Source organism: Octopus sinensis, linkage group LG2 (genome assembly GCF_006345805.1).
Source record: "Octopus sinensis linkage group LG2, ASM634580v1, whole genome shotgun sequence".
NCBI classification, from domain to species: domain Eukaryota; kingdom Metazoa; phylum Mollusca; class Cephalopoda; order Octopoda; family Octopodidae; genus Octopus; species Octopus sinensis.
The window spans coordinates 86,898,129-86,916,535 of NC_042998.1; the positions used below are offsets into that span (position 1 = coordinate 86,898,129).

General features: G+C 36.6%; 1 protein-coding gene across 1 annotated transcript in view; it reads left to right on the top strand.

Moving 5' to 3' along the window:
* Window positions 1-17,893, top strand: part of LOC115232681 (cadherin EGF LAG seven-pass G-type receptor 2-like) — a 106,071-nt gene extending 88,178 nt beyond the window's left edge. Inside the window, exons 20-25 of the mRNA XM_036500738.1 lie at window positions 4,380-4,816; window positions 8,712-8,847; window positions 12,799-12,999; window positions 15,179-15,492; window positions 17,079-17,594; window positions 17,810-17,893. Coding sequence (XP_036356631.1) covers window positions 4,380-4,816; window positions 8,712-8,847; window positions 12,799-12,999; window positions 15,179-15,492; window positions 17,079-17,594; window positions 17,810-17,893 — 1,688 coding nt within the window. The remainder of the gene's footprint in view (window positions 1-4,379; window positions 4,817-8,711; window positions 8,848-12,798; window positions 13,000-15,178; window positions 15,493-17,078; window positions 17,595-17,809) is intronic.
* Window positions 17,894-18,407: the final 514 nt, after the last annotated feature.

Genomic DNA, 18,407 nt, shown 5'->3' on the forward strand with positions numbered 1-18,407 from the left:
CATTAATTATACAAACACTGAATTTTATCTCCATGAAATTTAAATTCAAATTCTCTGATTGTCATCCAGGTTGTTCTGATTCCTGTCACTTCTAATCCAGAATTATTATCCTCTACATTTCACTCAAGTGTTCTATATTTGACATAGTCTTTGTGGATGGATGCCTTTTCTAACACCAAGTGCTTTACAAAGTGTAGTTGGTGCATTTTTTCATGGCATCAACATTAGAGAAGTTGTCTTCTCAACTGTTTATTGTCTCCACTTGTTTACCACCCATTTCACTGAATTTTCTGGGTGCATAATATTGTGACACCAGCAGTAGTGAGTTTGTCTTGTGCCTCTTCAAGATACTTTGAATCCTTGCTACTCTACTGTATCACCATTCGTTCTAGGCAATGTGACCAAGGCTGATAGGAGAAAAAGTGATAACAGAAGAACCAGGATGAGTGGGTAAAAGAAGCAAGAGTATGATGGCAGAAACAGAGTGATAGTACTATGACTAGCAGAGAGGATGAAAGGGGAGAGGATTAGCAATACTAAGAGCAAATGATAATGGAACCTATCAAACAAGCTGCCCCAGTATCCACTTTCATATCTTATGCCTCTGTTATTTATAAAGCACTTGCAAAAACCCATGTTATTTGCACTCGCATTGTTGTTCACGTTTAGCAACAAACTGTTGACAGATCCAGTCTTGCTCAGAGATACATTTATTTTGTCCATACAGCAATCATTTCTGTATTGGCAAAATCTTGTAAAATGCCCTAATTTACCACATTTATTATAATTTTTCCCATATGCTGGACATGCATGAACTTTGTGTCTATGCCCACAATTTTGACATTTCACTATAATGTCATGACTGCTACTGGGGGTATTCTTATTTACTAGTACTTTGTACTTGTGATGGCTTTCACCCTGGGTGGGTTGAGCCAGCTTCTTCTCTGGTCCTGACGGCATCACGAACCATGGCAGCCCACACTTGACGGTCCTGTGCGAGGTCACTGGAGATATTGAGCCATTCACAGTTCCATCTGTGCAGACTGACCACCAGAAGACCTGAGAGTTCGGAGAAGTCCTCCTTTATCGTCATTGCCAAGGTCTTCAGCTGCCTGCCTGTGCATTTGCACCAGTTGGGAAGTGGAGGTGGGAGGAGGACATCACAAATTATCTCACACTCTGGACTGCATAACTGAACCACCCTAAATGCCATTGTAGAAGCACCACAGGGAGGGGCTGGAGATTCAGGCAATGATGAAGACTGGCTGTAGGAACCTGATCAATGCGTTGGCAGTAAAGAATGCGGCAGAGACAGTCATTGTCGAACACCTCCAGTCTTTGCTGATCGACTACCCTCATAGGCCATGTTTCACAACCATAGAGGAGGTTAGTACGAACGATGGCCTGGTAGATTTGCCCTTTGGTCACCGAGGAGATCTCTCTTCTGTCCCACAGGCACCACTGGAGGTGCACGAATGTGGATCTGGCAGCACCTATGCGTTGCTCAACCTCAGCTGCGCCCTAGCCCTTTGGAACCACATCCTCCAGCTCCACACCCTCACAAACGATTGGCTACCAGTCATCTGCTGCGACCAGAGACATCATCACTTTGGTTTTGCCAGCATTGATCTGAAGACCAACAGCAGCTTCTACCGCATGCACCCTTTTGAGAGTATCTTGGACATCTGCCTGGTTAGAGCCCAAGCGTGTGATGTCATCTGCATAGGCCAACCTTAAAGTCCAACCCCTCCTCAAAGCGGTAGAGTGGTGTAAACGGGCAGTGTCAGAGCTATGCTGTCAGGAACTTTGGTTCCTGGGTGGGAAACCCAAGGCAGATTGGTCTGGCACCGAGCGGTATTAGGGCCACAGCCTGGGCAATGGGGCTCTGGTGAAAATTCCAAGAGGCGTCTGATCAGCAACAGGCAGCTTCGAATTCGATCTATCCCTGTGTCTGTAGAGACTCCGTGGCAAACAGGGCGTCCCGTCACTTGGGATATGCATGCGGGATGTCGGGGACCGCTTGTGAATTCATTATTCTCACGAAACTTCTTCTATGAATCCTACTACTACCATGGGGGTATTCTTGTTGACATTAAAGTTTGTTATTGTTTGTCAACTACTCACAAACAGTGTTTCTGATTCTATGGTGGATGTAAGAGCAGTTCTTTCAGTGTATTTCATTTTAGACTGAACCTAACCCTGACTCTAACTGTAACTGATTCAAAATTTCTAACTTTACCTCTGCTGACAATAACCCCGCAATGAAAATGAGTTACATGATCTCTTCTTCTGGATTTTCTATCAACCTATTCAAATGGCAGAAAGAAGCTTGAAAATTAATCCAAAGAAGGGAGTTATTGGTTGACTCATTTTCCAGTTGCTTCAGTTCCAATAATTTTAATCTTTCTGCAATTAACAGTTTCTCCTTTGGCTTTACTAGTTGTTGCAATGCATTCATTGTTTGTTGGTATGTTGCATTCTGAAGGGTTACTGGGAAAAGAACATTCTTTAACTTCATTATGGCTCCACAGTTAGAAAGAAATGTTGGCTTCTTTTTAACATCTTCAATGTCATTGCATTAAATTTTTGCTTCAAACTGTATCAGCCAGGCTCTAGCTTCCTCCAAGTTGTTCAAGTTTGAATGTTTTCCAGTTGTCATCCTCATCACAATGTGTTATGTTTCACTCTTATAAGACAAATGTTGAATGTTCATAACTGCAATTTACACAGCTCACTTTTCGAGAATCCCGCTGTACTGTTTCTAGTAGTGTTCTCAGTTCTTTGTGTTTTCCATCACAGCATGTCGAAATCTTTAAAAAAAATCTTCTAATGTATCATATAGAAGTATTTTTGAGGCTGAATCTGAATTTTTTATTAATTTATTCCAGAAAAATTTTGTGAAAATGTTACAGGTGTGCAAAATTTGATAATTTTTCAGAATTTTCAGCCAATCAGTAAACAGTGTGTTCACTATCTCTTCCATATCTAATGATGGAAGAGATAGTGAACACACTGTTTACTGATTGGCTGAAAATTCTGAAAAATTATCAAATTTTGCACACCTGTAGCATGGGGTGGGGTGGGGGGCATGTCAAGACATTAAAGTAGCTACAGTAAACATTAAAACATTAAAGCATTAAAACATATGCGAGCAAATTGAATATTTCAAAGCTATGAACAGACCAACAGGACTTGCTAGAAATAAGAGTCAAAACATTAAAATATACACAAGCAGAGTTAACAGTGAAAACAGTAAAAACATTAAATCATTCTCGAGCAAATTAAATATTTTAAAGTTGTGAACAAACCAACATGAGTTGCTAGAAATAACTGTCAAAACATTGCTTAAAACAGACATTTATTAGTTAAAAAATTCAAGAACGAAAGTTGCGGCCATCTTGTTACTGTTCTAAAATCTCTATATCAGTCTAGAAATGAATTCCTTCTGTTACGAAAATAAACTCCTTGTGCACACATGCACCATCATTACTTACTATGGAAACAAAGTACTTTGCAATCAGCTATGGAACACTTAGTGCTTCTTTGCTTTCGGTACTATGGAAACACAGTTCTTCACCATGGTCATGTGTAAAATACTCACTTCTGGTAGACTAAAATAAACAAATTTTGCAAATTTTAGAAGCTAATAACTTTTTAATTATGGATTTATAGGGAAAATGAATATCATTTTCATAATTAGTATACAAAATTTAATCCATATACCAAATTTGAAAATAATTGGAACAAGATTGTAGACAGTGATGAAATCTACAAAGATCCATGTTGTCCTGTAACACTCCTTTTTATGGCTGCTAGCTCTCTCATTTCTCATCATATGATTTCCATTTGGTTGCACGAGGCTTCCTTTGAGCGTTCTATACACATATCAAGACATCAGATCAGCAACCCAATGCAACTATCACAGTATACACTTCTACTAATCAGTTATTTCCAAGCTATGCTCATGGTAGTGTCTACCTTCCATGCTTTTAAGTGAATGAAACAATCACCAATTATCTAATAAAGATGGTTACGTTACAAAACTGGCAGGGTGTCAAATAAAGGCCTTATGGTATTTAGTTAGATCCCTTTGATTGTTTCTTCTCATTATATTTGTGGCTTTGCTAGAAGCCAGTTATTTAGTTATAGGTGAAACATTCATCAATAGGTACTGCTGCATATAATATCTATTGACATCCCGGTAGACTGCATAAGCAAGTGTTATCTGTCTTGGCCATGGAGACAGCATAATGTCAGTAACAAGGTACAAATTGTTAACTCTGTGAAAAGAAGGTTTACAATATCAGTCCATTGTAACATCTAGTAAATGAAACATGTAAAAATTGTCTTCTTATATTCTCTAATTATATTCCTTGCAGATAGTTGGCTTTTAAACATTACTGCAAAAGATAATGATAAGACAAGTCCATTCAATCGGGTGAACTTCCGTCTAAAAACACAAACCAGTGTCTTTCGCATAAATTCAGAGGATGGAAGTATTTTTCTCAGCAGTAAATTAAACCATGAAGATAAATCCTTTTACAATCTCACCGTTCTTGCCACTGACGGAGGAACTCCATCTAAAACAGCCACTACTGAAGTAAATGTCATTGTAGAAGACGTTAATGATGAAACACCAGAACTGATACTGGGTAAAACAAATATAGAACTTTATGAAAACATAACCGTTAATTCTTATATTACTTCAATAAAAGCTACAGACAAGGACTTGAATAGTAAGCTGATTTTCAATATTTCACAAGAGACAATTGAAATAAATGGAAAAGGAAGAGAAGTCAATAAAAATACTATCGTGGTAAGACATTTTTGGATTTTTTTGCTTGAAATAGAACTTGTTTTTCAGAATGTTTAGCAAAGTTTTTATGGCCTACTTCTCACTAATTTTTATATTTTTCAAATTCAAAACACTTGCATAGTTGGAGTGTATTTTACAGCCCAATGACAATTCTAATATTAATCACTTGACTGTGAAGGTAAAAGGTGTTAGTTGTTGTTCTTGTTATTTAGTCCCAGTTTATCTTTTATACAGAAGGTGGATGGTGTAGGGGGTGTTGGCATACTCCTGGCAGAGAAATGAGTAGATAAGGTCATAGAGGTTGTCAGGGTATGTGATAGAGTGCTTAAGCTCAGGCTAGTCCTGCAGAACAGTACAGCTACAATTATCTCCGCCTATGCCCCACATTCGGGGCTACCAAATGATCAGAAGGATCACTTTTATGATACCCTTCTACAGGCTACCTCAAAGACAAGTGGCAATGACCTCATCTTTGAGGCTAGAGACTTTAATGGGCATGTTGGGCAAGAATCTGATATCTTCACTGGGTACGCTGTAGCCATAGTATTGGCACCCGAAATAATGAGGGAACTAGGCTACTGGAGTTCTGTGATGCATGTAACTTTTTAATCTGCAGTACTAACTTCAGGAAACCAGACAGCCACCTTATAACCTATCAATCAGGGGACTTTGCTAGCCAGATTGATTTCATCCTCACCAGACAGCGGGACGCAAGGTTGCTCTTAAATACAAAGACCCTCCCAGGTGAAGAATGTACCCCCCAACGTAGGCTGGTCATTAGTGACTTTAGGATCGAGGCCAGAAGGATACAAAGAAGCAGACCAATCCAGAAAAGAAGGATTTGGAAGCTAAAGAACCCTTCACATGGTCAGAGATTTAGGGAGATCATCATCAAGAAATTTAAAGAGAGGGAGGAAGAGCTACAGACGTCGGACATAGAAGGTAACTCGAAATTTCTATGGGACAGCTTGCTGAGTGCCACAGACCAAGTCTGTGGATGGTGCAAAGTCCCTTCCACACCTAGAGTTACGTGGTGGTGGAATAGTACGGTAGACAAAGCCATTAGAGCAAAGAAACATGCCTGGAAGCCCTGGAAGGGTGGGGGTAGCATGGAACTGTACCAGGTAGCCAAAAGGGAGGCCAGGCGGTATACATAGCCAGGGCAAAGTGGAAAAGAAGTTTGCCAATGTCCAGCGACGTGAGGACCAAAGAACTGAGGTATTTCGGATTGTTAAACAGTGTATGAGAGAAAATTGTGATGTCACAGGAGAGAAATGCGTCCGCATGGATGATGGTGCACTTACTTTTAATGTTTTATGAAAGACTGCTGAATGTGGAGAATGAATGGGAGGAGAAGAGCCTGCCTAATGTTGACCCAGTAGAGGGACCAGCTATCCCAATAGACAGCTCCCTAGTAGATAAAGCAATTAAGGGTATGAAACCAGGAAAAGCCCCCGGTCCATCAGGAATCACTGCTGAGATGCTTAAAACAGCTGGTTATGTGGGCTATGGCCTAGACACCCGCATTGTAAACCAGGTAGTTCATAATGGAATTATACCCAATGACTGGCATAGCAGCACCATAGTCAGTTGCTACAAGGGTAAAGGGGGTGCTCTAGATAGAAATAACTACAGGGGTATCAAACTGCTGGATCAGGTGATGAAGTTCACGGAGAGGGTCATAGCCCATCTCATTAGGGAGAGAGTATGCTTAGATGAGATGCGGTTCGGTTTTGTGCCGGGTAGAAGCACTACTGATGCCATATTCCTGGTTCGACAACTGCAGAAGAAATACCTAGCTAAAGATAAACTCCTGTACTTCGCTTTTGTGGACTTGGAGAAAGTCTTTGACAGGGTCCCCCAATCCATTATCTGGTGGGCGATGCGGAAACTGGAGATTGACGAATGGTTAATAAGGGCTGTACAGGGTCTATACAGAGGGGCCGTTAGTAAGGTTAGGATTGGCAATGAGTATAGTGAAGAATTCTGGGTAGAAGTAGGGGTCCGCCAAGGTTCAGCCCTCAGTCCCCTTTTATTCATCATAGTCCTCCAGGCAATAACAATTGAATTCAAGATGGGTTGCCCCTGGGAGCTCCTCTATGCTGATGACCTGGCCCTCATAGCAGAATCACTACCGGAACTAGAAAAGAAATTTCGGGTGTAGAAGCAAGGTTTAGAATCAAAGGGCCTTAGAGTAAATGTAGCAAAGACCAAAGTTATAGTAAGCAGAAAGGCGAACTCAGCACACACACCCTCGGGCAGGTGGCCCTGCTCGATCTGTAGGAAAGGTGTAGGTAGAAACTCCATAAGATGCACCCAGTGTAAGCTATGGACACATAAGAGGTGCAGCAACATCAAAGGAAAATTAACACACAAGATAGCTTTCATGTGCGGCTGATGCACAGGGGCAATTAGACACCACAGATACTTAGAAAACAGATTCCATCACACTCCAGGGGGAGAAACTAGAAGTAGTTGATAGCTTCTGCTATCTAGGTGACTAAGTTAGTAGTGGAGGTAGATGCTTAGAGAGTGTCACCACTAGAAAAAGAATAGCCTGGGCAAAGTTTAGAAAGCTTCTACCCCTACTGGTGACAAAGGGTCTCTCACTCAGAGTGAAAGGTATATTGTACAACGCATGTGTGTGAGCTGCCATGCTTCATGGCAGTGAAACATGGGCTGTGGCTGCAGAGGACATGCGTAGGCTTAAAAGAAATGAAGCTAGCATGATCTGCTGGATGTGTAATGTCAGTGTGTATACATGACAGAGTGTAAGCGCCCTGAGAGAAATGTTGGACATAAGAAGCATCAGATCTGGCGTGTAAGAGAGACGTTTGCGCTGGTATGGTCATGTACTACGGATGGATGAGGAGAGTTGTGTGAAGAAGTGCCACTCCCAAACAGTTGAAGGAATCCGGTGTAGAGGTAGACCCAGGAAGAAATGGGATGAAGTGGTCAAGCATGACCATCGAACATTGGGCCCCACAGAGGCAATAACGAAAGACCGAGATCTCTGGAGATATGCTATGACTGCGAAGATCTGACAAATAACGTGAGTTCATGACTGTTTCCTCCACCAGCTTCACATAACAACCCCAGCCCATCCAAAGTACCTTGGATCGCAGGACGGCCTGCTGCGCTTACCTTGGATCGCAGAGTGACCTGCTGTATTTGAGGAGACCTATTGAGTTAAGTACATCAACATCAAAATAAATATCAAATGGAAATTGTAGTTGTGATACCCATGCCGGTGGCACATAAAAAGCACCATCCGAACGTGGCCGATGCCAGCTCCGCTTTGACCGGCTTCCCTGCCGGTAGCATGTAAAAAGCACCAACTGTTTCTACCACGTCAAGTGACCAAGAATCTGTTGTTGGCCAGTTTTTTTTTTCAAGAGGCCAAATTTAGTAGAGTTGTGTTTAAAAGCCTTAACAGAAGTTAGTAAACAATCTAGAATTTAATTCCTTCTCAGATTAGGTATTATTGGCTCAGTTAATTGGTTTAAAATCCATTTTCCAATTTTTGCATGAACCAGATGGAATTCATTGTGGTAGATTTTCTGCAGCTGGATGCTCTTTTCAGTGCTATCCATCATCTGTTCCAAGCAAGGTAATACTTTCCTATGGCCAGTTACGTTTCCATGGAAGATTGAAGAATATGTTCATTTACATCCATCACGAGATGTCAAGGCCATTGGATACACACAGACACAGTCACACACACACAAACACATTCTCACACGCAAACATACACACACACACATGCATGACAAGCTTCTTTCAGTTCTTGTCTACCAACTTCACCCATAATTATTTCGGAGTTAAAAAAAATCCTGGCATCATATTCATAGAAACCAAAAGAAAATGCTAATCATAATCATGCAATCCATTTCAGCCATATTTTGAGATTGATCACAATACGGGAAATATTACTCTAAAGGAAAAACTAGACAGAGAAACATTTGAGCGTATCATACTAAAAGTTGAAGTATCAGATCAGAATACTGTTGTGGGAGTTGGAACAGCAACAGGTAAGGAAATATATCTCTTATGCGAATGTTCTTTATTATAATAAACTTCTTATTGTTATTCATACACTTAACTTGGTAAACACCCACAAAGTTATCAACCACCTCACCAACAACAACACTGAACACCTTTTTGATCTCCATGTGTCTAACACACATGGACATGCCTACAAAGTCAGAAAACAACACAGCTCCCATGACTTTCGGAAACATTTTTTCACGCTCAGAGTTGCTGAAGCATGGAATAAACTGCCTGCGTCAGTTGTTGACTGCCATGACACTGCATCCTTTAAGGCCCTCATGCTTTCCGAAATCCGCCGAAACTACACCTGATTATATATACACTTTAGATGAGTTGTAGTGCACCTGAGCACTGTACACAATTATTATTATTATTATTATTATTATTATTATTATTATTATTTCGCCTGTAGCTATGTTCTGTGTTCAAATTCCACTGTGGTCAACTTTACCAGTCATCCTTTCAGGGTCAATAAATTAAGTACCAGTTAAGTACTGGGATATTGTTAAGAATAAATTTTTAAAAACATGACTTATCGGCCGGCGAATTACTGTTGATTAAACCGAAATAAGAGTACTTTAACATTTATACTAAAAGTCACGTGATAAATATGGCGTCCATTACCCAGAGATAAATACATATTAAATTTACTTTAATAATAACGAAATTATCGAAAAAAGGTCTACCTAAAGTAAATTATTTATTGAAAATTTAAAATACTTAAAACTTTTAAATCTACAAAAATTATAACTATAACACGTACGAAATTTATGTATTACGTAAATAATGCTATAAAACATTGTAACAATACACATATTATCGTTGAATTCTTTATTAGTAAAAAGGTAATTATTTATTCCAATTATATATAATAATGTAATGTCTACAGTGTATTCTAAGCTAATTATATGTATTTAACACTACTAATCATAACTATAAATGGGTAACTTTACATGGATTTTAATAAATCAATACATCATCTAAACTTATCATATAAATAATTTAATTTATGCCTACATTTAATATTACGTTTATCTTGGCAGTTAATTAAATTTCTATCAGCTAATAATATCTCTGGGAGTAAAATCATTCTCCCGTTCTAATGAACTTGGATATGGTTTTATTATATGATTTTATATAGTCCTAATTCAGCCATGAAATGCGCGTAGTCAATGTACAAGTACTTACTTTTATTCATTATATTATTGTATTAATTTTTATTGTTCAATTTATACTATTTTTGATTTTAGATTAATATTTTTGTGATGAATATTTCTTTGTATGGTATTCGCTGTGATTTTAAAAGTATTTGCTCTTAAATATTATATGATTGTAATAATCTTACTGTTCAATAGTATATATTATTAACATTTTAGATTAGTATTTTGTATGGTATATGTCTCACAACATGGTTTTGGACGCGCTCTTCATTCACTGAGTTGTGGAATGGTGATTCGTCTCTAAATTAGTTATATACATATATTACATATTATATATTACGAAGTTCAGTCTAATATTATTATACTGAATTTTACCTGTAAGGTTGGAATAATAATTTATTCCCTAATATTATATATATATATATAGATAGATAGATATACGGGTGTGTGTGATTGTGTATAGAAGAATATATTAATAAAAGGAATTCCAACCTTGTCTGATTTTCACATTTTATTTACAATCTCATAATGATATAAGATAATATAATATAATAGAATGTTAAATGTTCATTCTGATTGAACTAGTACTTTCATGCATTAAATTCTGCAATCTTCATGTTCATGAAGTAGTGGTGACAGTCATGCTTCACAATTTTTGACTGTAGCGAGATGATTGAATCTGTGCCTTAAATACAGCTGTGTGGGCTCCAGATTGCTAGGTTTTGCAAACTGTATTCTGACCAATCAGTGTGTAGTATCACTCAATTACTTAAGCTGATTGGTTTAGGCGTCACGCTTTGTTGGACATGTCAAGAGTCCTGTATCTTAACCCTGGCCAAGGCAGTAATTGTTGGGCTATTTTTAGAAATGTTGTAAATATATATATATATATATATATTAATTACCCGAATAAATATACAAAATTGTAATAACAAAATAACGTTATATATTGACTTGGAAATGTTTATACATACTAATTTTCTAAACCAATATTATCTAAAATCAATGGTAAAGTCAAATATTTAGGGTATGTTTACAGTTACTCTGTAACTTATTGCAAAAACTAGCGGTTTCTCATCATCTTTTTCTGTCCCACTGTCTCTTTCTCCTTGATCAAATAAAAATGTTCCTGCAGCACCTGTTTTAAATTTCAAAAATAAGCATATAATTTCAACACTTGTCTTTTCATTTTAAAGCTCGTAGTATGCAGTACTTGTTAAAATGAGCATACATTACTCAAGCTAGGGATAAATTCGTATCATCATCCTCCTCCTTCTCGTCATCATCATCGTTTAACGTCCGCTTTCCATGCTAGCGTGGGTTGGACGGTTTATATATATATATATATATTTTAATGAATTACCACTTTTGTTTATTTTACCATCACATATGTATCAATTATTTTCGCATCCTAACTGATGCATCTATCTATACTCACATTCCGAAGAGATTTACTTAAACCAGAAAATTGAAGTGATCATAAATGCTACCTTCATCTCTGCTTCTTCCTTCTTTGTTATCTAATTAAATTAAAGGCATACCAGCAAAAACCACGAGTTTCCCATTGTTATTATATCCATTTTCTTCTCATATATATACATTATTTAAAAGCAGCAGAAATTCAACAAAACCTGTTACTCGGAGTTTCACGTTCCTGTTCGTAGTCTTTTTTCCACCTTGTTTCACATTTATGTGTTTACTCCGGTATATATATATATATATATAGGTGAGAGAGTTGGTATGTGAAAGAACGTGGTTGGATGTATAAAAGACAAAAAATAGTGAAAAAACTACAGAAGGCTTGTGTTACATGGTTAAAGAATATATTTAAACCGTCATGTTAGAAAAATGTTATAAAATTTTGCGTATACCAACATAGTTTTTGGAGAAATAACCGATTTCGTAATTTCTTTTCAAATTTCTCAAATTTCTTTACCTATATCGTGTCATGTCTTCGCTAGAAATGCTCAAAGCAACTACTACCACAATTTATTATCTTTCCATTCTATCAATGTGCCAATTGAAAAATATAAGCCAAAACTTAACCATTTCTAACATTTTTAAATAAGGAAATTCCCCTCATTGAAAAATATAAAGCAAAACCTAACCACCTGTAACATTCTATTCCTTCTAAACCAGATCATGTTAAATTAGTCATTCCCAACATGTTTGATTGTCTCCCTTATACCGGAAAAAATCCCTGAACTCCATATTTCACAACATAGCAAAGACATGACACAATATAGGTTAAAAAATTTGAGAAATTTGAAAAGAAAATACAAAACAGGTTATTTCTCCAAAACCTATGTTACTATACGCAAAATTTTATAACATTTTTCTAAGATAACGATTTAAATATATTCTTTAACCATATAACACAAGCCTTCTGTAGTTTTTTACTCTTTTTAGTCTTTAATATATATATTCGTTTGTGTATGCCTGTGTTTATCCCCTATCCATCACTTGACAACCAATGTTAATGTGTTTGCGTCTCTGTAACATAGCAGTTCAGTAAAATGGACTGGTAGTATAAGTACCAAGCTTACAAAGAATAAGTCTTGGGGTCTAGCATGGTCAAATGATTGAAACAAGTAAAAGAATTTTTTCAATAATTTTTTTGCTTCATATTTACAGTTATAAAATAGAGCATAAAATATAGTAGGAATATTTGATAAACTTTAAATCCTTTAATGAATTAATTATACAATGAACTATTGGAAAAAATGATAATTTCTAAATTAATCGCAAAGTACTCTCTTTTTCTTTCCTCAGGATTTTTGACAATTACAATCAAGGATATAAATGATTGTTACCCAGTTTTTAGAGAAAATTTTACATTACTAAATTTGGTTGAAAACTATCCTGTCGGAAGCATTATTGCAACACTTACAGCCACTGATGATGACAAAAATGACTTTGTAACATATAAAATTCTCGACAGTTCTAACAAGTTTGGCATTAACGATAAAACTGGTACATATCTATTTTCTTTTACTCTATTTTAACTACTTTTTTCTAGTTTCAAGGTAATTAGTGTGTTGTACTTTATGAAATTTTAATAACCGTTAATGTTAATATGGTCTTACTACGTAAATTTACATCTCTGCAATACCTTAAATGGACTTTTGAATAGTAACGCTTGAGACATTTGATAAATCTCTCTCTCTTTCTTTCTCTCTCTCTCTTTCTCTCTCTCTCTCTCTCTCTCTCTCTCTCTCTCTCTCTCTCTCTCTCTCTCTCTCTCTCTCTCTCTCTGAATATGATACTAGTCAACCATCTACAAGGTTCAAATGAGGTCTACAATAGAATATTGCTCCCACATGAGACAGCGATACTGCTATGCATACTCATATACTGGATTGCTTCCAGAGAAAGCTGTTTGACACTCCAGCTTTTGGACCTCAAACATACTGATCTGCTACCTGTCTTTTCTCTTGCTACTGTAATGGTCTCTGCTTCATGGAGCTGGCTAGCCTTGTACAACCTCTATTCTAAAGCAACCCCCCTGCTTCATGTCTCTCTCCATCTCTTACCACTCTTGATGCATCCAACATCCCTTTCTTCACTCTCTGGAATCTTCTTGTTTCTTGTCTTTCCTGCAATGCTGACCTTCAATGGATCATTAATGGCATTAATCTCACCAGTCTTGTGGGGTTTTTCAAGGGTGAAATTCTCTGCGCCAGCAAATTCTTTGTCCCAGCAAATAAAATGGTAAATCCAATTATTAGATAACCTGGTATCTATTTCCAATAGCTAAATAAAAGAAGCAACAAGGAATAAAACGTTCTCCTTGATTACACAATGAAATGTCTTTTGTGGTTTGTCCCACTGATCATTGAAAGCTAGTGTATCAACTGTTTGCTTTGGTTTGTTCTGTTCAGGAACATACATAGACTGATGCTATAGTAATGAAGCTAAAGCACGCAGAATGAAGCCACTTGGCACAGATTGACCATAAACTCTGCTGTGCATGCAGTTTTAACTTCAAGCTCACTTCTGCTGTTTACAGAAGTGCTTGAAAGGAAGGTGTGTAATGTGTGATCGTTGTATTGACCATGTCTGTGAAAGTTGAGCAGAGAATTTGCATCAAATTTTGTCAAAAGCTTGGTGATACCTGCTCAGAGGCCTACACAATTTTTCAAAACCTTTTCATTATTCATAACATAATCAAGATCTTGTGCAACTGAAACCCAAGTGTCCTTTGGTCAGCTGAAAGTAGTTTTGGTACAAACCTGGCAGACATGCATTTCATACCCAAATCTTCAGTGATAATGGACTGAACTGAACTGTAACTAATCTGCACATCCTCTAATAACTCATGGATGGTGATTTGATGATTTCTCCTCACAGCTGTATACACATCTGCGATGTTTTTTTCACTTCTATTGGTTGTAGGTCTCCCAGAATGTCAATATTGACATTTTTTTGGCCATCTAGGAAATGTTGGAATCACACATAGACGTGCATGTAGCTCATAACCTCCTCTCCATACACTTTCTGCAACTTTACATAGGTCTCTGAGCAGGTATCACCATGACAACTTTCTCTGTCATGGTTAATGCAATGATTACATGCTACACACCTTCCTTCCAAGCACTGCTGTAAAAAGCAGAAGTGATCTAGAACATTAAAACTTAGTACATATGCACAGCAGAGTTGAAAGCCGATCTTTACTAAGTGGCTTCACTCTGTGTGCTCTAGCTTTGTTACTATGGCAACAGTCCAAATACTTATTGATCAGACCTCACATATCTCAAGGTTGAAGATAGGGGAAGAATTTACTTGAAGGGGACCACTGGTGTTGTTTAACTTCAGATCATCTTTAAATTGAGCAGACCAATGATTAAAGGCATTCCAGCAATGACCATCTTCTCTTTCTCCTGAGCATTGGTATGCATTATATAACATGTCCAGGTTTTCAAGACTACAGATTATGATTTGAAGGAGATTTGACTTTTATATTTAGCAAATTGAATTATTATTTAGAGGTTACTTCATTGCTTCAAGGAACCATATGAAGAAATAAGTACTTCTATTCAGTATGACTGTTGGCTTGGTTAACATTTGTAATTAACTACTCAGAAAATTAAAGTATTTTATTTTTGTCTATAAAATGGCATTTTTATCTATTGTAAATTTTTTCAATTTTCAGGTGAAATTTCATTAAAAACAGAGCTGGATCGTGAAGAAAATCCAAACATCACATTTAATGTAGTGGCCAGTGATTCCTTGTTACCAACATTATCTTCCACGGCAACAGTTTTTGTTGTTGTTGAAGATTTTAATGATAATGCCCCAGAATTTCAGAACCTTGTATCTATATTACCTGTACCAGAAGACACTTCTGTAAATACCACAATTACTACAATAACAACTACTGATAAAGATATAGGAATACATGCGAATGTTAGTTATACTCTGACAGTTTCTGGTGGAAATTCTCCTTTTAAAATTGATAAAATAACTGTAAGTGTTAAATAATTTCTTGTATTAAGTTGTTAATTCTTTTCCCTTTTCAAAACACTTCATAAAATTTGACAGAAATAATCATTGGTTGAGTGGCTCAAAATGATGAAAATTTGGTTTGATTGTCTCCAAAGATACATAAATAAATACATAGATATGCAACTTTGTGTGTGTGTGTGTGTGTGTATGTGTGTGCGTGCATGCATGTGTGTATGTGTGTGCATGCATGTGCGCAGTGATGGATTTGAGAGTTTTGGCTATTTACAAGTTGATTTCTTAATCTCACCAGTTATGAAATACCTATAATGGTGATACTTAAAAGACAAAAAAATTTTTTTTTAAATTAAACTTTCAGATTTCCTAATAAGCAAGTCGCCATATTATTCATATCCCTCAATAAACTACAGTTCATTTGATTCACCTGCCATCATTGCAAAACATTCAAAACACTTCTCAAATTCTGTGCAATCTCTTCGGTCAAACTCCAGTGTTTGACCAGAGCAACAAAAAAAAAAAAATAGTGCAATAGGTGTAAAACAACATGTAGTAAACAAATATGAAAAAAAAATGTGTACTGGAGAACGGCGGGGGTGGGGGGCTCGGAAAATTCACATTGGGAATGTTCTAAGTCCTCTCACCACTTCCCCATTTGTCAGCAAAATTTTTTTCTTCATATTCATTTACTACACATTATTTTACACCTAGTACACTATTTTGTTTTTCAATTTTTGTGACGGGGTGGGTGGGTAGGGTGCAGACACGGATAATTCACACAATCCAGTAACCCCACTTTGACACCCGGTCACAAAAATGAAAAAATAGTGTAATAGGTGTAAAACAACATGTAGTAAAGGAATATGAAAAAAAAATGTGTGCTGGCAAAAGGAGAGCAGGAGGAGGACTCAGAAAATTCACACGATCAATCTCACAGGATCCGAAAACTCAACGTTAATACCTGGTCACAAAGATTAAAAATAAAAACTTGTGTACTAGGTGTAAAATAGTGTGTAGTAAATGAATATGAAGGAAACAAATTTTGTTGACAAACGGGGGAAGTGTTGAGAGGACTCGGAACATTCCCGATGTGAATTTTCTAAGTTGTCTCCCCCACCTCCCGTTTGCCAGCATGCTTTATTTTTTCATGTTCATTTACTACATGTTGTTATACACATATTACACTATTTTTTTTTTCACTTTTGTGACCATTTTTTTTTCATATTCCTTTGATTTTATTTTTCAACTTGTATTTTAGCATTTCACTGTAAAACTATTGAAATGGAATTTTTGTTTTTGGACATGCTGATTCTTCCGTGAAAAATTGGAGAAGAATCTTCATTTTATGTAATTAAAAAAAATTTTAATTCCAATCCACTCTAAAATAACTTTCAAATTTTTTTTGCCAACTGATATTTTACTGTTCTTGTGAAAATTATTTGTGAAAAAATTCATCTGCGTGCAGGGTATGCATCGCCCCCTCCAATGCCTTTTTATTTTCATTACTAATTCTTTTCAAAATAAACTGTAGTTTTGAAAATTTCTGTGAATACAAAATTTCCTTAATTAATATCATTTTGTTTCTATTTCAGGGAGAAATAGTGGTAATTTCAGAACTTGACAGAGAGGCTGTGGATAAGTACACTGTTATTATTACTGCTCAAGATAACTATGACTATAAAAATAATTTTCAAAAACCTGGATGGAAAGAAAATACAACTACAATCTTAATCAATGTAACTGATGTTAATGACAATCCTCCAGTATTTAAGTCTGATAAATATTCTGAAAATGTACAAGAAAGCATATCAACAGGAATTATCTTGACTGTTGCAACCACTGATGAAGATATTGGAGAAAATGGTAAAGTTCAGTACTCACTACAAGGAAAGGAATCTGTGTTATTTAAAATGGATCCAGGTACAGGTGTTCTGAGTATTGCTTCAGATTTAACAAATAAAATAGGAGTCAAGTGTTTCAATGTTACTGCAAAAGACCAAGGAAATCCACCATTAAGTTCAACTACATCTATTTGTATTAATATTACTGACATTAACAACAACAATCCAAAATTTGAAAAGCCAAATGATACAATCACTATACCAGAGGTAAGTTTGTTTTTAATTTTATTGATTGTTGTAAAGTATAATCTGCTATCATGTGCCTGTGCAGCATTTTTGTAAATAATATAAATGTTGACATGTAGTTCCATATGTCTGGTCAGGTGATCACACTGAATCATTACATCCCCCAAGATTTTTTAATTTTCATTCTCAGTGACTTCTTCTAGGGTTTTCTCATACCACGTCTTTGTTCTTTGTAGGCTGTGATTTCTACAGAGCCCATAATGGATCATTCTTCCCACATTGTCATGCCATCATTTGTATTCACATTGTGCCAATTTTGAGCATTCACTAACAATGTACCACTGTTTCACCCATCTCACCACACATTCTGTATTTGTTGCTTTCGGGAGTGTTGTCTATTCTGCATTTCATATACTTGGTCCTTAATGTTTGTTCTTGATCTATTATTATTATTATTCTTTCATAACACAGTGTAGGCAAAAATGCACTGGAGTCTTTAGTCATCTGTCAAGTCACAAGGACCTCAGACCGATAATACAAACCTTAAGATGTGTGCTGTACTCAATAAGGCTGCTTTTTGCAAGACATCAATCTTGCATGGGATTTCCAGTTGCCTTAAGAAGTTTTGACTTTTAATGGGATTGAGCCCAATGCTCCAATCACCACTGGTATCACTTTTACATTATCCTCTCGTTCCATACAGTTTTGTCATATCCACTTTCAATTTGGAGTATTTGGTGATTTTTTGCAACATCTTTACTCACAACATTCATGTCATTTGGTATGGCTACATCAATGATCTGACAATATTTGTCTCTCTTATTCAATATGACA